Below are 22,475 nucleotides of genomic sequence, written 5' to 3' on the forward strand. Positions count from 1 at the left end.
TAATAATTTCAGAAATGAAAGCTATAAACTTAGAAATGCAAGGATTAATTATGAGACTTTTTTTTTTTTTCCTGTAAGGGAAACTGGCTTCCATATCATTCCCATAGACAAAACTGTATTGCATAGAAAATAAATTTCTCAAAATCACAAGCTTCAGACTGATTGGCTGATTGCTATTTAATTTCAACATGTTTTTTGAAAACGTAACTGCAAAAAAAAAGAGCATTTCAAAGGAACATATTTGTCATTGTATTTGGATAAGTTAGCAAATAAGTAAATGTATGTTGATGTATGTCCAACATGTTTAACCCAATAAACCCCAAACAATTTTGTTTGTCTAGAGAGAGAGTTAACCGGAGGTGAAAACAAAATAGTCATCTTATTAATGCTTTTGTAGCCCGGATATTAAACATCAGTTGATTGGAATATCTGTGAGCCTTTTGACCATTTAAGGCTAAGTTTACAGTGAAACTTTCAATCATTTAGTAGCAACTCAACGATGTATCCTGCCTTGTTATATCTATCACATAACCAATACTTATTACTTTTGAATGGACATAAATTTAGCACACCCCAAATATCTGCTAATTTCTTAGAAGCCATCTGTTTTGTAGAAACTGCACACCCACTATTTGAATTACTGCCTTTTTTGCTGTACGCTGGTCTATTGTGGTATCACCCATTTCCAATTTATCTGCCCCAAAACATCATCCATAAAGAATGAAATGCGGTTATTCATTTTACATGAAGGTCAAAAGAGCCCTTCCTGTTTAAGTGGGCGGTTCATGGCCGGAATAAGCCGCAAAGTGAATAAGACTTTGCCGATAGTCAAACATCTGGCTCTTTGAGACTATAACGACTAGATCATAGATCAGGTCTGCTTTGTGTTTAGTGAATAGCTGGTCAGAGCCGCTTCTGAGAAGACTGGCACGGTTAAAGGGTCAGAGGATTTGTACTGTTTTTAAAGCACTATGTATACACACACACACACACACACACACACTTCATTGGCCTTTCCCGAGACAGGTTGATGTGTTCCAGTTCGGGTCACTGATACTCCACATACACACACAGGAATGTTTTGACTGCTGGCTCCGTGTCCTCATTCACCATGCTGACGGAATGTTCTGACTAATGATTACCCAAACCTGCCATTCCTGTCCAGTCCACGGGTTCTATTTTAGCATCAGCTGCCGAATGAACTCATGTTTTTGACATTAGCCGCGTTTCCATCCAAGCTGAGAATTTAATTTATGCTGGAAAATTTGGAACATTGCATTTTGAAGCAATTTGTGATTTAAGCAGCATTTCCAGCTGCATTGTTCAAAAGAACAAATTCGTCACTTCTGGAGAAACTGCTGTAGAAATGGAAATGCCAGTGATCGCTGGCTGATGCTTTATGTCTGGGCTCGAGCATGTCAGACAGATCTGGGAGGTAATAATAGTCAATCATCTGAGCTTATTCAGTCACCTGACTTGTGTTTCCATCATAGTTTATTCACAAATACATAAAAAAAATCCACCTAAAGCAATGCTGTAAGAAAATTATTTATAGATACATTTATACTAACCCTTGCTCACCCTAAAACAAGGCATAATTAAAATATGGTTAAGTCCCTGTACATTGGGCCGCATTGTTTTGAACTTTTCTTTAAATTAAGCTTTTTATATTTCATCTTGGTGTTTCCATCCAGAATATTTTTCTTTTATTTATTTTATTTTATTTTGACTTATTGCCTAAAAAATGCTGAAAGAATCCCTTAAAATATGGATTGTGGTTTCCACAAAATTCCACAACAATATTTAGTAGCGGTTTACAACATTTATAATAATAAGAAATGTTTCCTAAGGATCATGTGACACTGAAGACTGGAGTAATGGAACTGTAAATTCAACTATGCATCACAAGAATAAATGACATTTTAAAGTATATTAAAATAGAAAACTTATTCTCTTTTGAGCAGTTTTAGCTGCTTCCATGTAGTTTTCTCCATGGAGCGGCGGCCATATTGGCACCACACATCTGTGTTGTTCCCATGAGAGTCCAGGAAGAGTTCAGGAAATAACACCCATTCTCATCGAATGGCCCATTCCAAACACACTCTCTCTGGATGGTAAAAGAAAGGCCCGCTTGAGGATATACATGTGTTTGAGGGATGCTGTTACAGAAAGCTTCAAGGTTATAGGCAGAAATAAGAGCAGATGATCTTCTGCTGTGGTCAAATAAGGAATGGATGGATCTGTGGCGTTGAAGGCGACTGTGGGGTCAGTAGGTGGAGGAATAGAGAAGGCAGAGCGTGGGAACTGTTATTTGGCAAGGTCCATATATTTCTCTCTCCCAAGTTACCCTTGTGGAGTGTCTATGATTGCTCTCCAGAGCCTTTGCCCTGTGCGCAATGTTTGCACTGACATTTCTTAGATGTTTGGACCACAAGAAAATACTTGTCAGCTTGATATATCCGTTGTCTGATTGTGTCCGAATGGGCTCGGCATGCTTTGAGAGCAAATAAGCTGCAACATTAACTGCATATCAATTTAATTTCCCATACTGCTTCCTTTACAATCTTTATGAATCCAATAAAACATGTTTCTCTCTGTGTAGCTCTCACCACACACACTATAAAATAATTAATGCTACATGGCTGAAAGATGTGGTGCATATGGAAAATATGTTCTCCTGATGTCTTGGTTTTCATCCCATATCGCTGCAGTTACCAAAGACATGCCAGAATGTTATCTTTACTGTAGAGACCCTAGCGAATGTTATTGCAGCAGGAAGTCAGTAAGTTTGTTTTCTGATTTATTTTTGTGGTTATGGAACCAGGGAAGCTTCACACAAGTCAATGCAAGATACAGTAGGCGGTGTTCCCCGGATGGACATCAGATCAGAGAGAGTCCGGACTCGATGGGCTGGAATGTTAAAGCGGATTTGAAGCCATTCTCTGCTGAATTCACTTTTTTCTTAATCTGTTGAAATAAAAGTTTGATGTGTTGTGAAGACATACTCTAAGCTTGGTCTGAAACCTGGTCCAAAAAGACCCTTTTTTTTTTTTGTTCGTCAGCAGGATCAGCAGGAATCCGGCTCTCTATATGATTTCACTCTCCCCAAGGTTTTCCATGGGCGTTAGCAGAGCCGAACACATTCCTGATCACAGCACAAGCTGAGGAAGGGCTTTTTGTTGAGATCAAGTCTTTCATTCTAAAATCAAAATGGAAAAGAGAGTATATTTTGGTTTAAGAAAATAAGCAAGTTTTTGCATTTTGTATTAAAATATGATCTGAACATGTTCTTTACAAACATAATATTCTATGTATTCTGTATCTCGCTATCTATCTGTCTATTGATCTGTATGTTTTCACTATATATAATTGAATTTATGCATTTAGCAGATGCTTTTTTACAAAGCGACTTACAGTGCATTCTGGCTAAAAACTACCTAATATGTGCTCCCTGGGAATCGAACCCACAACCTTTTGCAGTGCTAATGCACTGCTCTACCACTGAGGCACAGGAACATACATACATACATACTAGGGGTGTAACGATACGCGTATTCGTATTGAACCGTTCGGTACGGCGCTTTCGGTTCGGTACGCGGTACGCATTATGTATACCGAACGGTTCGTTGGAGTAATTAATTATATTTGAAAAAAAAAAAGAGAGAGAGAAAGAAATATAATGATATGCGTTCAACAAGGTAGCCCAATAACCCAAACAACGTAACAGGCAACGCCCCTGACACTCCCGAAGAAGAAAAAAACACCATCTTATATGTTAGGCTACTCAGCAGGCGCTCGCTCACTCAGTACGCGCTGAAGGCTCGTTGCAAAATATTCAATGCGTTTAACAGACTAGAAATGAGAAGATCCTCCAATAACCAACAGGTCTGGTGTTTGGGTGCACTTTGGATTCCCTTTAAGCTATAATGGTGATGGCAAGAGAGTGGTGGATAAAAAAACAACGGTATGTCGCATCTGCAACATGACAGGGTACACCAGCGGGAATACAAAAAAAAAAAAAAAAAAAAACCAGCGGGAATATCTGGGATATATGCGTCAGTACTATCTGGGAAAAGACGAAAAAAAGGAGAAACATGCACGCAGCAAACTATCCCTGCAGCATTTAGACACTATAGCTTACAGGGAATCCAACCCAAACACCAGACCTGTTGGTTATTTTAGGATCTTATATTTCTGGTCTGTTAAATGCATTAGACATTTTGCAACGAGCCTTCAGCGCGTGCTGAGTGAGCGAGCGCCTTAGGGGCCGTTCACATATCGTGCCTAAAAACGCATGGAAAACGCTAAGCGCGTCTTTCTCCTCCTTTCCAAAGCGCTCGGGCAGAAGCGCTCATGAGGCGTCTGTCTTTGCTAAGCAACAATGACGTGCTCTCTCCATGAGACGCAGAAATTTCAGCGAAGGATAAATGGATTTGCAGCTCTAAAAATCGCTTGCAGTAGCTGTGCTACTGAATTTATTTCAAAATTGCAATCCATATACAACTATGATCAGCTGTTCCTTCATCTTGGCTGAGCTCTCAACGTTGTTACGGGAAAGGATGAAGCTGATTGGTTGGTTCTTTTCACATGACCCGCGGTGCGCTTGCGGCATTCTGAAAAGTTGAGATGTTTTTACATTTTGCTGTATCTAAAACGTATCGAACCGAACCGAACCGAACCGTGACATCAGTGTATCGTATCGAACCGAACCGTGAATTTTGTGAACCGTTACACCCCTAATACATACTGCTGTCTGAATCCTATTATCAGCTGCAAAAGCTGACACACACACACACACACACACACACACACACACACACAGCTGACAGCCAGTGGAAGTTCATCCTCAACATCAACAACACCAGCAGTAGCAACTGTGACTGTGTGTGCCAAGGTGACAAAAGTCCTCACTCTTATCATCTGTTACCAGCGTAACATCTAACACTGTCTGTGTGTAGGATGGCGAATCGCCGGAATGAGGAGGATGAAGAGGAGGCCGCTCGTGAGCGCAGACGAAGAGCGCGACAGGAGAGACTGCGCGGTAAGGACGGCGAGGACGTGGCCTACCAACCCGAGACCCCGGAGCTCAACAACAGCCACAGGTAAAACAGATACTTTTGGAATATTACGTGACAGGTACTTTTGATATGTAGGCTAACTAATGTTTTCTCTGTAACCCAAAGCTTTAGTGGGCAGCACTGATAAATAACTTCCTGTAACAGGTCAGCATTGCGGAAACTGTGACATATTCAGACACTGAGGCTTTGTGCAGTGAGTGGACACAGAAGATGGTCAAACAAGACCTGAATTGTGTTCGATGTGTGAGCAGACATAGCTCCGGGTATTGTCCGTAGAGCTGACGCAGGGTAAACGTTTGCCAAGCTGTGCGGTCAGACTACATTAACCTACAAGTGCAGGCATATGGCAGTCTAGAGAAAGGAAAAGGGAGTGCAGATCCACTTTAAATCATAAATCATTTTGCATGTTCAGGTTTGCTGACACTTTGGATAAGAGAGGAATTTACGTTCTTTAGAGTTGTAATGTTGTGTAAATATTAGTTTTTTATTTGTCCCTGGTGTTAATGTTGTAGCTAATACTTCAGTTTGGTTATTATATGCAATTTATACACTACTATGTAAAGATTCTTTACGTTTTTTTTTTCTTGCTCACCAAGGCTGCATTTATTTGATCAAAAATACAATCAAAACAGTAATATTGTGAAATATTATTATGATTTAAAATAAGTGTTTTATGTTTGAATATATTGTAAAATGTAATTTATTCCTGTGATCAAAGCTGCATTTTCAGTAGTATTACTCCAGTCTTCAGTGTCACATGATCCTTCAGAAAACATTCTAATCTGATGATTTGCTGCTTTATGAAACATTTCTTATTATTATTATTATTAAGGTTGAAAAAAAGCTGGGCTGCTAAATATTTAGTTGGATTTGTATAGGATTATTTGATGATTAAACATTGCAAAAGAACAGCATTTATTTGAAACCAAAAGCTGTTGCATCAATTCAAAATAATTCACTTTTACTTTTGATCAATTTGATGCATCCCCGCTGAATAAAAGTAAACATTTCCAACCCCAGTTTTTGAATGATAGTGCATCTTTACACGTAAAGTAAGAAATATGTATACATTATTTTAAAAATGTAAATAATAGTGTGGCCTGCTGCAGTAAAACGGATGTTTTTTGTCATTTTGCACATCATCATCAGCTAAAAATGTTGACAATGTTAAGTTTTTTTCAAAATTTCTAAATTTCAGAAACATAACAATATGTTGACTAAATATATAGGACCATTTTCATCAAAAGACTAAAAACTAAAAACTATTTTAAAAAAAATACTGTGTAAAATGAATAATAATGAATAATATTTTTATATTTAGGCATTATATTAGCCACCATTTCTAATATCAATCGAGTACTAGGCATATATGCAAAGATATAATTTGTGGTGTTATATATTTTGTCATCTTATCTTCTTATGCTGCTTCTTGTAGCGTGACGGTGACAGAGAGTGTATCCACCTCAGTGGTGTCCTCCAGCGGGACAGGAGAAGGAGACGATGAGGAACAGGCCCTGCTGGAGCGCCTGGCCAAAAGAGAGGAGCGCAGGCAGAAGAGGATGATGGAAGCGCTGGACAGACAGCAGGAGCTGGAGAGCAACCAAACCCTGGAGGAGAGCCGGAGCTACGAGCCTGAGGAGGAGGAGAAACAGGTGGAGGAGGAAGAGGAAGAGGTCATCCCTAGAGAGGAGGAGGAGGAGGTGGTGGTGGAAAAGCCACGGAGGTCTTATTTGAGAGAACAGGTTCGCATTTCTAGTTTTTATGCCTTGTTAGACCTCAAGAACTTGCGTACAAGGTTTGTTTATGGCATCTAACTTTATTCACCTGTAGGAATCTGCTGAGGAAGTATCTAAAATACCTGAGGAGGTATGGTGATGATGAGTGTTTTTTTTATTTTAATACAGCGTTTGTTTCTCTCATTTAACACAACAAAGCATGTGACTGCAGTTCCATTCATAGGACAGTAATGAGCCAGATGCTGTGCCTTCTTCTGAACTATATGAGCTGGTTGTAAATGAAGACGTAGATGATTCTGCATTTTTTTTGGAGACGGAAACTGGCACCGCAGAGCTCACTGCAGGTGTACGGGAGGAAAAGAGTGAGATAGTGGGATTGACAGAGAATGAAGTGGATGAAAGAAGAGAGGCATTAAACTTTGAGAAATATGAGGTTTCAGAAAATGACGAGTCTTTGGTAAGAGTTTAGTTGCACTTGAAGGACTGCACAAGGATGGATGGTTTAGATTTTGGGTGAGAAATCACCAGAAATGATCATTTGCAAAGACCTCATGAAATGCAAAGTTGCTTTTTGTGACATTTAAGCCACGTGCTTTTACTTTAAAGCATAGTGAACTTGACAAAGTAAACTTTTAGCATATATATGCATTTAAATCTGAGTCTTTTGCTGCCTTTCAGTCAAAATCAAATGTCATTATTCGCTTAAAAGTGCCCACCATGTTCTCATGACATCATAAGGTCAGGTTCAAAGATGTTCGCCTTCCAAGTTTGATTTCCAAGTTGAAAGTCCAACTTCAAGGATTTTTTTGTGCAATGGGTAGTTGGGAACGTTCCAAGTTGAATGGAAAGCTGCATTTCTATTTACAGACTCTTAATGATGATTATATGATTTTGTTCTCACAGGCATTGATATTTTGGATAAACCTCATGCAACCTGTCTCCGGTAGCAAATAGCAAATCATAAACTTAAATGAAAGATTATTGGCTATTCAAATAAAAAAGACCAACCCTTCAACTTCCTGTTTCAGTTGGAAATATGACAAAAAAAACGCATTCATTACGCCTTTTCATGGGGTCTTTAACAGCTTTGGATAGACAGTTTGATTCATAACTGACTGTTGTCATTGGAGCTTTAAAGGTTTCCTCCCCAAAATCCTAAATCACTCCAGGCACTAGTTTGGGCACAGTGTATAGTGTTTGCACCAGAGTGTATTTCACATTCAGTGTTATCGATGGTTAGCGGTTACACACCGTGTGTTCACTGCTTTCTGCATCCCACATGTGTGGTTTTCATCATTTATCCAACAGCACCAACATTTTTTTCTTTCAAAACTCTTCAAGCACTCTGTCTCTCTCTCTCACTCTCTCACACACACACACACACACACACCAGTGCGCGTCACGTCCACACATCACTCAGTTCTGATTGTGTTTCTGCAGATGGAAGATGAGGATGTGGTGAGGAAGAATAAACAGCCCAATGGAGGAGTGTGCGAGGACAGCGCTCCCAAACACAAGAAAGCTGAGAGGACTTTCAGGTCAGTGCTCATATAAACAACTAACGATTGTGTTAGGATGGTCCAGGCTTTCTTCTCCCAAACAATTCAACATTTGACAGCCTGTAATCTGTTTGTCACAGCATGAAAATGTCTAGGAAGTGTTTTGGTTTTATTATTTTCTTTTATTTTAGTATTTCCATATATGTATTTTTGTTGTAGCAGGTTGACCACATAAATCATATTACATTCTCTCCACATTTTCCTAATTTCTCGCACATTTGTCTTCACATTAGCATCAGATCTTTTTAGATAATACCAAGTTAATATTTACAACATAATCACATTTACATACAGTAGTTCTCTCTCTAATATGTGAATGAATTGAATAATGCTTTTATATAGCGCTTTATTGTGTATTGTTGTGTATAATGTAGAAACTATATTCCATGTTTTTCATTTTTTTTTTTTCAGGTTTTCCTTTTTTTTCATAAAAATATTCAGCACTTTGACCAAAATATACGTTACCATATATCCTTGAAATTTTTTTTTTTTTTTTTTTTTATCAAGTAAATCTCTGTGGTCACATCTAAATATTTATCTAATGTAATTACAGGATGTTGGAGTGAATATACAGACAAAATAATCACATTCCACAGTCTGTGTTTGTCTGATTTTGGCCTTTGTTGAGGTAAAGTAGGTCATTTATATGTGTTTAGCTATATTTGCTTTGCGTGCTGGAGTATTTGACTCTAGTCACCTGATCTGCCGTGTCCTGAGGGCTGTTCTCAGCTGTAACTGGAGACTGTGTTACCTTAGACAGGCCTGTGCTGATTCACTAAGTCTGTGTGTGAACAGGTTGGGTTTCGTTTACATGCAAGGAACATGGACGTGTAAAGCTGTTGACCGATTGATTAACCCTTGTAAGTAACTAAGGGTGCACTGTTTATTTGTTTGTCTTTGCGACAGCCGAGGCAGCGTGCGCTCTCCTGAGGCGCCGGAGGCAGACGATGCAGACGGCGAGGATGCTCGCTTGGAGGCCGAGAGAAAGCTGGAGGAACTGAAGAGAAGAAGAGATGAGATGGAGATTGAGGAGTTCGAGAGGATGAGGCAGAAACAGCAGGAGGCCGAAGTGGAGCTGGAGGAGCTGAAGAAGAAGAGGGAGGAGAGGAGGAAGGTGCTGGAAGAGGAGGAGCGGCGGAGGAAGCAGGAAGAGGCCGAGATGAAAGCCAGAGAGGAGGTGTGTACGCTAAGGGTCAATGATTCACTTCTCGGACAGGAAATTGCTTCGCATAGCTTTTCTGCGAGCGAAATCTTGATGAAGGTCCTGTCAGCAAAATTAGCTCACTTCTGTAAACATTACATATTAAATGCTTGGATGATTTATGAATGTTCTTTGAGAATTTAAAACTTACAAACAGTAAACTGATCTTAATTGTGTGGCTAATCGAAGATATTAGCCTCCTATTTCGTAACAAATTTTAAGGCCGCAATCTTGCAAATGCTTCACAGAAAAGGTAAACATCATAGTGCATTGTGACAAGTTTGTTAACAGAAAAAAAAAGGTTAAAAAGAGACTTAACTATATTAATGCTTTTACTCAGTCAGGATGATTTAAAATGATCAAATGAGACCGTAAAGACATTTATCTGTTTTAATCCTGAAAAAATGTGTCACGCTTTCCACAAAGAATATTAAGCGGCACAACTCTTTTCAACATTGATAATAATAATACGTTACTTTAACATAGCATATTAGATGTTACATTGTTAGTTTAAATCAGCATATTATAATGATTTCTGAAGGATCATGTGACACTGGAGTAATGATGATTGATGATTCAGCTTTACATCAAAGGAATCAGTTACATTTTAAAATGTATGAAATAAGAAAACGGTTTTAAACCGTAATGATATTTCACAATGTTGCTGTTTTACTGTATTTTTGATCATATGAATGAAATAAAAAAAATCGTTTTCAACATTAGTGTTTAAATGACTATATTTCAGTCATTAACTGAAAAAAAAGTCTAACAGAAAGAATGTAGTGTTTTACCCAGAGTCTGTGAGTTCTGTGTGCATTCATGCTAAGAGTTTCGTATCGTTAGCTTAGCTTTGAGAGTAATTTGATATTTGATATTGTGGGCAGTCATGGCCTAATGGTTAGAGAGTCTAGAGGTAAGGCACTGTAACCGCGAGTGTGTGTTCATGGTGTGTGTGTGTTCACTGCTGTGTGTGTGCACTTGGATGGGTTAAATCCAGAAGTCAATTTCAAGTATGGGTCACCATACTTGGCCACACGTCATTCACTTTCTTTTCTTCTTTATATTAGGCAATCTGTGGCTGTTGTGTCAATTATGAAACTGTTGTACTCACAGTATCGTTATTGAACCCCCCGTTTAATTTAAACGAATTTCACATCATTTACATTAACATTAGCGCGATAGTGTGGGTTCCACATGACTGCACATGAGTTTCAGACCCGGCTTTCCCAGCAGCGGGTAAGAAACACAGGCGTCCCTCCTCGTGGAGGCCCGCTCCTAGCATTGTAATGCAAATATGTTCCTTGTTCCTAATGAATAGAAGCAGTAAATGAAAAAGGACTAATTAGAGATTAGAGGGCCCCGAGCTGATGCTAGCGGGCCGTGCCAAAATCTGTGGTGTAAATAAAAAGGCTTCTTTATGATTTCCCAGCTGCTGTGGAATGTGAGCAGCTGCCAGTTCACGTTATGCTTCCGCAGAGAGACCGTCTTGATTTTGTTGTTCTTTTGTCTCATTATCATCCTCGTTTATTGCAAAAAGAACATTCTTCAGAACATGAAGATCCCAGGTTTATCTGCCGGTGGTGTTTTTGTACGTGCCGTCTAATCTGTCTGAGGTGATGATTGTGTGCTTATTTTATTTTTCAGGAGGAAAAGAGGAGGATGAAGGAGGAGATCGAGAAGAGAAGAGCAGAGGCGGCTGAGAAGAGGCAAAAAGTGGAGGATTCAGAGGAAGGAGAGGGCAGGAAGCCCTTTAAGTGTGTCAGTCCCAGAGGATCCTCCCTGAAGGTCAGTCATCACCCTCACTCCCTCTCTCTCTCTCTCTCTCTCTCTTTCCCTCTCTCTCTCCACAGCTGTCAATCACCCGGCAGCACAGCGTCAGCTGATTCATAGGAACACGCTGTCCCTATGAAAAAGCAATTATCTGCCAACATAATGAGAAGGAGAACAACTTGATGATTGTGCATTAATGCAGCACTGAAGCTTGTATGTGCTAGTTTTCAGACATAACCCCATTTGTTACATTTTTCCGTCAAAGTAACATAGTTACTAGAGTTACTGTTTATACAAACAAAAACAAAAAAGAAAGAAAGGTAACGCTTTACAATAAGGTTCAATTTGTTAACTGTATTTAATGCATTAACTAACATTAGCTAACAATTGAGCAATAGATTTGTTACAGTATTTATTCATCTTTGTTAACTTAGATGATTAAAGCTGTTTATTGTTAGGTCTGGTGAATAGGATAAAAAGATGCAACTTTTGATTTTTATAATGTATTAGTAAATGTTGTAATCAACATTAACTATGATTATTAAAAGCTTTGGAAGTATTTTTCATTTTTAGTTTAACTAATAACTAATGTTAACATATTGAACCTTATTGTAAAGTGTTGTGAAAAAAAAGGTAATTTGATGTTAACCACCTCTGATTTCAGAAAAAGTAGTTAAGCATAAAAACCTGCTGAATGAGATTTTTTTTTTGATTTTTATACATTTTATGATTTATATAATTGTAATGATGTATAGAAAACATTTTTTCCATTCTTGAATAATGTATTTTTAAATGTACAATAATTATATAATATTATATTATTATTCTTGTCTATACAATATAATATAATTAACATAATTTCATCATTTTAATTCTTGAACAAGTAATTAACTTTCTCTTGTAAACATAAAAATATGCATGCACTAACTATAAGGCCATGTCTCTGACAGATTTCAATCTGATTTATTTATTAATGAATTAATAAATATAGTAACTGTGGTATTTTAGTAGAAACTGTGCATAAGTGTTTTTTTTGTTTGTTTTGTTTTTTGTAAGGGACATACATTTTTATCTATTTTGTAATATCTGTGCTGATCATGCGCAGATGATACGTTCACAGATCTGCTTTGTCATCATGTACACTGTATGTATTGCATGCTGTGTGATTTAAACTCCTATTTTGTGGGTAGACAGATTAGTATGATATTAAATCGCTGTAATTTCAGCCATAATATAGGTTATGGGTTATATCAAAATAAGAATTGGCTTTGTATCACATCACTGTATTGTAGTTGTTTTGTTTTTTTTGGCAAACATCTCATTACCAAATTCTTTTCCTTGTTCTCACATGTTTGAATACGGGTTTCCTGCTGTCAGTGGTTTCGAAGAAAGTTCTTTTTCTTCTCTTCTCTTTGGAATCCATCTTTTAGCAAAAACACAAAATGGCGCAGTTGTGTTTTTGTGAGATAAAGCCGAGCTGCGCTAGTCAAAACGTGAACTCTGGGAGGACACAGAAAGACCATTAGACTAATAGGATTACTGTAACCACATTCTAACGGAGCTGCTTCAAGCGCCTGAGAATGGGGAATTTCCTGCTGAGAAGTATTTTAGGAACTCCCACATTCGGTTGAGGGGGGGAAGTGGATTTTTTTTTTTTTTGGAGATGCTTTTGGGCTGTGTATGTGTGTTGTCTGTGTGGTTTTTGTTGTTGCTTCACAGGAACACTTTCCCCCCTCTTAGCCCTGTTGTCATATATCATAAACACAGATCCCACAGAGAGAGAGAGAGAGGACTGAAAAGGGCCCTGCTTTTCCTGGCCCTGTGACAGTTTCATACTGAAATGAACAGGCATCTCGCATCTGTGTGTGTGTGTACGTTTTTCTGTGTGTGTTCCTCATGAACAAAGCAGTGACCTTTCTTTTATCTATCCATTGTTTGATTTCTCTTCCCAGATCGGCGAGAGGGCAGAATTTCTCAACAGATCAGCACAGAAGAGGTGATAACTTCTATTTTTACTCTTTGCAGACCTATCATGAAAACATGTTAGTCAACTTCGATGCACAAATTTGTCCAAAAGGGTCCAAACAATACGATTAATTACATCAATTAATAATCTGAAGTATTCAGAACACTTTCAGGTTAAAAGAATGTTCCGATTCCAAAACAAGTTCAGCTCTTTCGACATCATTGGTGGCACGTTGTTGATAACCACAGACAACTGTTGATTCGTCCCTCAGTTTATAAAAACAAGGATACATTCAATGACATCGGACAGCAACTGCTTACATTGTGAAAATTCAACACATAACCATTCACCTAGAACAGCTGCAGGACTATTTAGACAGCTTTACACCACATATAATTACTATTATTTAATAATATTAAAGATATTTAGCAAAAATAGGAGGTAATCTGTCTATCCATCACCAAATGCATCTGAAATACCTTTTTGTTGAAGAAATGTTAATATACTAAAATATATTAATATAGTAAATATATTAGTGGAAATCGGACTGTCTGTCTGTCCATCTGTCTGTCTGTCTGTCCATCTGTCTGTCTATCCATCTATATCTATCTGTCTGTCTGTCTATCGATCGATATATATATCTCTGTCTGTCTGTCTCTCTGTCTATCCGTCTGTCTGTCTATCGATATATATATCTATGTCTGTCTGTCTCTCTGTCTATCGATATATGTCTGTCTATCCGTCTGTCTGTCTATCTGTCTGTTTGTCTGTCTATCGATATATATATCTCTCTCTGTCTGTCTGTCTGTCTGTCTGTCTATCCATCTGTCTGTCTGTCTATCTATCTATATCTGTCTGTCTGTCTGTCTGTCTGTCTGTCTATCCATCTGTCTGTCTGTCTATCTATCTATATCTGTCTGTCTGTCTGTCTATCGATATATATATATCTCTGTCTGTCTGTCTGTCTCTCTTTCTGTCTGTCTGTCTGTCTGTCTGTCTGTCTACCTATCTATATCTATCTGTCTGTCTGTCTGTCTATCCGTCTGTCTGTCTGTCTATCAATATATGTCTGTCTATCCGTCTGTCTGTCTATCCGTCTGTTTGTCTGTCTATCGATATATATATATCTCTGTCTGCCTCTGTCTGTCTGTCTATCCGTCTGTCTGTCTCTGTCTATCTGTCTGTATGTCTATCGATATATATATCTCTGTCTGTCTATCCATCTGTCTGTCTGTCTATCTATATCTATCTGTCTGCCTCTGTCTGTCGTCTATCCATCTATCTGTCTGTGTGTCTGTCTGTCTATCCATATATCTATCTATCTATTTATCTATCTATCTGTCTGTCTGTCTGTCTGTTTCTTTCTTTCTTTCTTTCTTTCTTTCTTTCTATCTATCTATCTATCTATCTATCTATCTATCTATCTATCTATCTATCTATCTATCTATCTGTCTATCTGTTTTCTCTGTCTGTTTGTGTCTGTTTGTCTCTATCTATCTATCTGTCTGTCTGTCTCTCCATCCATCCATTGCAAACTATTTGTCAAACATAAATTGTTCATTCATTTTAATTTGCAATATATAATCTTTCATTGTTAAAGTGATGCTTGTGCTGATATCTGTGTGTGTGTGTGTGTGTGTGTGTGTGTGTGTGTCAGTTCTGTGAAGGCATCTCACAGTCCTGTGGTATCTAAGATTGATAACCGATTAGAGCAGTACACCAGCGCAGTGCAGGTGAGTCCTACATCATCCTCTCTCAAACTGAACGTAAGCAAAAGATAAATCTAAATTAAACACAGGACACCAGAAGACAGCACAGTGTAATCTCTGCTTTTCTCTCCATTCAGGGCCAGGTCAGATCTCCCAGATCTGCTGCCATAGATCTTCCCGTGGTGACAGATGGTATTCGCAACATCAAGAGCATGTGGGAGAAGGGGAATGTCTTCAGCTCTGGTGGGAGCCCAGCATCCACCAACAAGGTTTGTGATGTTCATTCACATTGAAGGCTGGTGAAGCAGACCCCCTTTTCTTCTTGGACCCATTTCCTGTCCAATGTCACATTCTGAACTTTAACCTTAAAGGGAGTATTTTGTTCCGCCCCGTACAGGATGCAGCTGGGATAAAGGTGGGCGTGGCCGGCCGCATCAACGATTGGTTGAATAAAACTCCAGAGACAGGCAAGATGTCAGGAGGAAGACCCGCGGTAAGCATTGGACTGTCCATCACACGTGTGAGCTCTATGTGAGTCTTGTTATGTGACGCCATCTAGTGGTACGGATTCAAGGAGAAATAATACAGAGCACTGAACTAAACCAGATGTTAAAGAAAACATTAGAAAGAGATTCATGGGAGCATTTGCAGAGTAATTTCAGATGTTTATATGTACATATGACTATTTCTGTCATGTAATCACATAGAAGTGATTAAAGGAGTGGTTTTATTCAGGCTTTCTCTTATGTCCTGTCTGCTCCAGCATGCCTGCAATCCTTCATCGCTGATTGGCTGTTTATTTTAAAACTCTGGCTTCATTGTTCAAATATGGATGTAATGTGAAAAGAAGCTATAAATATATTTAAATGCGCAAATCTGTGTTCACTTAGAAAAGAAGTCTAGTGCAGCAGTTCAGAGTTTGAACGTTGATATGGGAGTCAAAAGACACATACAATATTACGCTGTCCACTTCACAGCGTGATTTCTCAACTGCCACAAATATTTCCAATATTACCCTAACAAAATACAGATGTGTGCACTTTTTACTGTACCTGTTTTTTTTTTACTGTCCTTTGAATTAAGCCCTAATTGTGTGGTTAAAAAGCATTACCGTGCCAAAGCATTGCTTGAGCTCTTTGATCTAATGGTGTTGTTGAGCGCTCCAAATGCAAACTTTACATGAAACAGTCTGAGAGTAATTGACAGTACTCTGATCCAATGGCATGTAGGAACTGTCCGATTGACAGTACTCTAGCCCATTAGTTTCGGGGGAACCAGTGGGTATGGCGATCAAATTTTGAGGGTGGCCTTTACACACACACCCGTGTTAAAATATAGTGCCAGATAAGCACTCATTGACGCCCTCTCCAGCTGGTAGGATCCTATGCCTAAAAACGGCACAGAGTTTACACCTCTTTTTACACTTGCCTATAGCATTTAAGATAATGGAACCGACCTTTGACCGGTTTCTTAGGTGCAAAACCTCTGGGTGCATGCTGGTCTCGCTATCTTTAACAGTTGTGTTTACTCCAACAATTTAATAATGACAGATAATGGACAAAATTGACTTAAGCATTTTTTTTAATGCCACTTTTATTGTTGTTTTTTCATTTTTTTAATTATTTACTTAAAATTTTTTACATTCAGTTATTTTTATTTTATGATTTCATTTATTGGATTAAATGACTTTACAACATGCTACAATATGGCTCCAGATGCTTCAAAATAAAACACACTGTTTCATTATTACTTTATTTTAAATGTCATATACGTGTCATATTTGTCAAGTAGTATTGTCTTCTGTCATATGAAACGGTGCACCTCACCTGTACCTTCACAGTTTTTCTGTCTTTCTCTCTTTCTCTTCCACTGTTAGATTTCCCTTTGCTTCTTCCCCTGGGCTTCTTTCCTCTGCTCTCTCTTCTGCTCTCTCTCTCCCTCTCTCTGCTGACGATCAGGTATGACATGCAAATACCCCTCCCCTTCTCTGCCTTTAGGACACTGGCATCCATTATGTCATTTTTCTCAGATTGATGTGCATGTGTGTGTGTGTGTGTGTGTGTGGGTGTTTATATGAGCTGAGTAGTGATATTACACCCCCTTCCCCTCCTGCAGGACCTGAAACCGGGTGACGTGACAAGCAAACGCAGTCTTTGGGAAAACAAGGGGTCCTCTGCTACCAAGGTGACCAAACTTTTTTTTCCCCCAATCAGCCCGACTCGCTTCCTCTCTCTTAGTTATTTATACACATAACATTTTTTCATTAGCCCCTGAAGAATGGATTAATAAAGCACTTATTTGTCCAAACAGCAGGCTGTGGGTTTTATAACCCTTCAGGCATGCCCTTAGGTCTCTGGAGACAGTTAAAGTCATAACACCCGCAGTAGCATGATATCTGCAGTATAATCGCGATGAATAACATTGCAATAACGTTGCCTGTGTGTTTTGTGTTTAAAGCCGTCCCCTTGCTAATTGTCTACAGATCTGACCACCTTGAGGAGGTAAATGTTATTCTATCGCACAGGAATGCACAGTGATTGATGAGTCACACATAATGCACTTATCACAGGATGGCTTAGGAACTGGCTTTTCTCGTTGCTTCACAGAGCTTTTCTCGCACTTTCGCTCACTGCCACGAGAGCAGGTGGTTGGTTTGCAAGAAAAAGGTGCTTTAAAGTCCCCAGGAGTAGCTACTGTGGCACTAATTGGCTTTTCATTATGCTCCGCCCACCTCAGCTTCCATTGCTTGCTCAGACAAGTCCTCTAACGTGTCTAATAGGAATGAACTGGAGAAAGTGTGATACTGCAAAGCATCCTGTATATGCCACTTTGTATATACCATTGTAGCAATCCTCCAAGTGAAAACCGTAAATTATATAATCATGCAGTCATGTGATCAAAAACTATGGAGACTGTGAATCAGAATTGGTCAGTAAACAGTAAATTGAAAAGAGAGAAACCTCTTTTATAACATTTTTGTAATGACTAATGTAATAGCGCACAGTGGTACTGTGAACTTAGTCACTGTTGCATCTGCTATGACCTGAATCAATATGTAAATAAATGAACATTATTTACCCTCAAGCGAATGTAGGTCAAAATTTATTTAAACATTGGGAAAAGTAAAAAAAAATAATGGGTGGCTTGTATCACTATTATAAGTAACTTGGCAAGTATTTAATTAAGTTAAATATATCATTTAAATATAATAAATAGTTTTAAATGGGATTTTAAATATCCAAACAAACAGGACTTCCATAGACACTCATTAAAAATGAGCGAAAGCTTGGATTGGTCAGCAGGGCGGAGCTTAGCAAAGGATCAATTTCATTCTCTCCTCTCTCATCCGTTCTCTTTTTCCTGTCACACACGGGTTTAACATCCATAACCCCTTAACAAAGCACTCTGCCTATTGGGAGAAGATCTATTTTAACGCCGACATGACTGGGATCCAGTTGACCAAACATGGCTGTCATGCTCACACACACACACACACACACACACACACACACACACACAGACGCTCACACATCACAGCGTATGAACCTGAAAAGGCATTCCCATGAGTGCTGGCCTTCATATTTTTATATCCACAGATCAAACAGATAATAATGGTAGTCATTCGGCTCTATCTTTGGAACAATAGAATCTACTTCTGGACTGTCAGCGAGGCGTCAAGATCAGGCCAAGGCTGCGGTTAGCCACAGACTGCAGTTCTGGCCCCGATCACTTAAAGGACCGGTAAAGGGTGACGTAAAAAGCCTAATGAAGGGAATCTGTGGTTGTAACCGCGCCGATGTTACCAAAACCAGCAGTGGAAGGAATGAGGGTTTCACTTGTTTGTGAATCTGGAAAAAGAGCGCTGTATGAAACCATGCTAAGCATGTTTCTGTCATTGTACACGCAGCATGTCGGCCACAAGCACTTTCACTTTTTGGAGCACATAGGCACAAAAGACGTATGTTAAAAAGGAAATGTGAAGGCATGAGTGGAATAGCAGACGGTTGAGCTGGGAAGGGCTCGGCAACACTGATTAGCACATTAGCTTGTGTATATGTTAATCTTATTATTTCTCTCTGTTTTCTCTTTCTCTTGTTTTCCATGGATTTATATCTCACCCAGGTCACAAGCAGAGGAGAGACCAAATCCGTCACCAATGGTAAGTTGTTTTTGTGTACGAAAAGCAACTTGTCAATTCAGAACAGCTGCACGTTTGACATAATCATTTGATGTTTTATATACATTTATGACGAGCCAGGATTTAGACCAATAAGATTTCACAGTGGGCGGGGCTGCCAAGTGAAATGAATCATTTTCAGTGACTCTGATAATCTCTTTAAATAATAATCTGTTTGTGGTAATTCTGTTTAATACTCTTAAAGAGGTCTTAAAACATCTTAATTCGCTCTTCTACAAATAAAGGCCTTAAATAGGAGAGAAAGTCCTAAATTCATGAAGTCATGCCATTAAATGTTGCATGCATGCACTGCAGAAAATGATATCTTTCTCTTTTTTTGTTTTGTTTTTGTTTTCCAATACAAATATTGAAATATTCTTAAATCAGGATATATTTAGATGCGAATTGAACACATGAAGTCTTGTTTTCTGAGATATTGAATAATATTAAGTGAGTTAATGGTTAAAACAAGAAGAAACATCTGTCAACTGGTTATGAAAACTTATCATAACTCATTTCATTTTAATCAATTTATCGTAATACAAGACTTCTGGTGTCTTTTTAGTCCTCAAGTAAATGTATCTTGATTCAAGATTCAGTTTGCATTGGAAAACAAGATTAAAGGAAATACTGAGGAAGTCTTCTTTGCCGAATGATCAGAAAGTACAGTAAAATATATAATATCAGTCTTTAAATGCAAGATGTTTAAAGTGAATCTTGCAATAGTTGCACTTTAACAAATCAAAGTATATCTCTAGTTGGACCTCAGCACTCACAAAATGAGTTTTTAGTAGACTCAAGTATGCTAAAAGTACAATTGCAGGGTATTTTTATTATGCATATAAATATGTAAATACTTTGCACAAAATAAAGGTATTTCAAAAACATTCACTAGGGATAGAACTATACTTTATTATGTTATATACACTATACTTTATGCGTTATTATACGTTTTATTAATTTGGTATTTAATTACAGAAAACCAGTTAATGTTGAAGTTGTATTTGTTGTAGTTTCAGTTTACGAATATAACATTTTACCCAACTATGTGAAAAGAAATGCCAAGCAATCGTAAACTATGTCCTAGTTGCTAGTTTGTATAAAGATTCTACCTGAAAGAGATTTTAAGTTTAAGAGACTGTAAAAAAGCCCAAAGCTTGCTTGGTTAGGACACTGTTTTAGTTCTATTGTGCATGTGTGTTTGCATTATAGTTAGTTTCTTTTTCCTATACATCTGTCTGTGTCCTTGAGGGGTCAGTGATGTCAAAATAAAGTCCTGCTGTGAAGGCAGTCCCTCGACCAGAAATCCCTGCCAATGATAAATCATGGCTGCAGGGATGTCGTTCACCGGCTGCAGGGTTTTAAAATGCCTCTTTGGCATTGTTTTCTATTTTGAATGCCACCCATTTGTTCCTCTAGAAGAGGACGCGGTGGCCTTCAGGGGTTCCAAGCGGTTTTTGGGTAATGGGCGACTAGCGGTTGCTTTAGCCTGGCCTGAACCACACTCCCCCACCCAGCTCTCCTCGTCTCAGTATCAGGCCGGGGATTGTGGGCGTCTGTCAGTGCCAGCAGGGCTAAAGCTGCATGTTTGTCACATTACTGCATGGGGCGGTAGAAGATTAGCACGCCCGCATGCCGTATAGAGATGTCATGAAAACTTCAATCCTTCCAACCACTTAAAAATGGTCGGATGCCATGCATTTAAGAGATCCTTTGAACTGTTTTTAGCTCTGGAGCACAAGAATTAAAGGTTGTAGATCACAAATACACACCGCTAAGTGTACAACGATTTTGAATTGTCTCAAAAATGAATTGGCTTATTGAGTATGTAACCAACACACACCATTTAAGCTTCATGACATTAATGCATGCAATTCATTAATGCATGCAATACTGCACGTTCAGTTTGTATTAAATATGAATTTTTCTTTTGTCTTTTTACAGGAACGGGCCATTAACCTTTCAAAGATGCCAGAGAGGCAGGGACCAAGAGAATGCACAACATTCCTTTTTTTAAACTTTTATTAATACCAAAAAAATACAAGCATTTTATACTGCCAGGAAGATCTATGTGAGTAGACATAGTATAAAAGAGAGAAAAATACAAAAATAAGTATATTTTATCACTGTATTAACAGGGCACCATCATAGCATAAACGCAATGCCTTTGCATGTAACTTCTGTTAAACTGAAATCAAGGCTGTGAAAACCAGAGCAAGTACTTTGTTTTATAACCGCAGCCAACTGCCTTGAAAAAGAGGACGAGGAGAAGCATTCCACTTTGTCTTTTGTCAAATCACATTTTTGTAAACGAGTTACCCTTCTCATCTGTTAATTTATGGCTAAAGCAAAGCTTCACCCTGCATTTCATGTCTGTTCGCCAGTTCCAGACCGAATATGAACACCCGTAGAGTAGCTGTTATTTTGTACTTTTTGTCATTACGACACTTTTTTTTTATTGTCTTAATAATATATGTTAGCACATAGTGTAAGTTTTTGTAATTAACTATATATTTTACTGCTTGATACAAAAATGGTCTTTGCCTTTGCTCTCAATATTATTTTAAATATCAAAGCGAGTTTTAATTCAGCAGAAGTCCTTAAAGTCATACCATTATTGCATTATCCCTGGCTTTTTTACTTTTGGAAGCACTGGTCTGAAGTTGTGTGTGACCAACTTTTTGTTAGTGTTAATCGTGTGAAATAATCAGTATTGGTTAAGTGAAACTGTTGAACTCAAAAGAAAGGGAACGTGCACTTTTTGGCTTAAATCACATATTCGATGAGTACATTTCACAGATTTTAATAATATAATATCCGAAAAGATCCAGCAAGGACAATGAGAAGGACAAAGTCAATTCATGTTTATTGTTCAAGTGTTTCATTTTTCATCTTTCTGTTGCAATCATTCATACTAAACTGCAACACAGATGTCGTCGGCTTTCAGTACGGAGCTAGAGCGTTTGTGATGCCATCATTTAAATGAAATTATCATTTCTGACGTCTTTTGTCAGACAAAGAATATCCAGTTCTGCCGCCGTAGCTTATCGCTCATGTCTCTAAATGTTCAAAGATCCTGTATTCTGCTTGTATTGTTTGACAATCAAGTTTTTTATTATATGTTTCAACACTTATGTATTGTTTCCGACTAACACCATGCAAGTCGTGCCAACTTAAGTTACAAACGTGACCGTTTGTAGCCAATAGTTCCATACAGTGCAGATGTTTCAACTTGTATCACTCTCTCAGTGACCACAATAAAGAGACCAATGAAAAACA

At 38.3% G+C, this 22,475-nt stretch overlaps 1 protein-coding gene across 6 annotated transcripts in view; it reads left to right on the forward strand.

The window, feature by feature from the left end:
- Positions 1 to 22,475, forward strand: part of LOC127977609 (non-muscle caldesmon) — a 51,059-nt gene extending 28,584 nt beyond the window's left edge. For 2 of the 6 annotated variants that reach the window (XM_052582581.1, XM_052582588.1), the window contains exons 3-16: positions 4,959 to 5,102; positions 6,514 to 6,820; positions 6,909 to 6,944; positions 7,038 to 7,271; positions 8,255 to 8,352; positions 9,280 to 9,550; positions 11,219 to 11,359; positions 13,297 to 13,340; positions 14,968 to 15,043; positions 15,157 to 15,288; positions 15,417 to 15,512; positions 17,135 to 17,203; positions 19,142 to 19,178; positions 21,141 to 22,475. In XM_052582581.1, coding sequence (XP_052438541.1) covers positions 4,959 to 5,102; positions 6,514 to 6,820; positions 6,909 to 6,944; positions 7,038 to 7,271; positions 8,255 to 8,352; positions 9,280 to 9,550; positions 11,219 to 11,359; positions 13,297 to 13,340; positions 14,968 to 15,043; positions 15,157 to 15,288; positions 15,417 to 15,512; positions 17,135 to 17,203; positions 19,142 to 19,178; positions 21,141 to 21,154 — 1,699 coding nt within the window. In that variant the 3' untranslated portion in view covers positions 21,155 to 22,475. Of the gene's footprint in view, positions 1 to 4,958; positions 5,103 to 6,513; positions 6,821 to 6,908; positions 6,945 to 7,037; positions 7,272 to 8,254; positions 8,353 to 9,279; positions 9,551 to 11,218; positions 11,360 to 13,296; positions 13,341 to 14,967; positions 15,044 to 15,156; positions 15,289 to 15,416; positions 15,513 to 17,134; positions 17,204 to 17,476; positions 17,521 to 19,141; positions 19,179 to 21,140 lie in introns of all 6 variants that reach the window. The other 4 variants (XR_008158269.1, XR_008158270.1, XM_052582602.1 and 1 more) reach the window with 4 other exon arrangements.

The sequence above is a fragment of the Carassius gibelio genome, chromosome A4 (genome assembly GCF_023724105.1).
Source record: "Carassius gibelio isolate Cgi1373 ecotype wild population from Czech Republic chromosome A4, carGib1.2-hapl.c, whole genome shotgun sequence".
Classification (NCBI taxonomy): Eukaryota; Metazoa; Chordata; class Actinopteri; order Cypriniformes; family Cyprinidae; genus Carassius; species Carassius gibelio.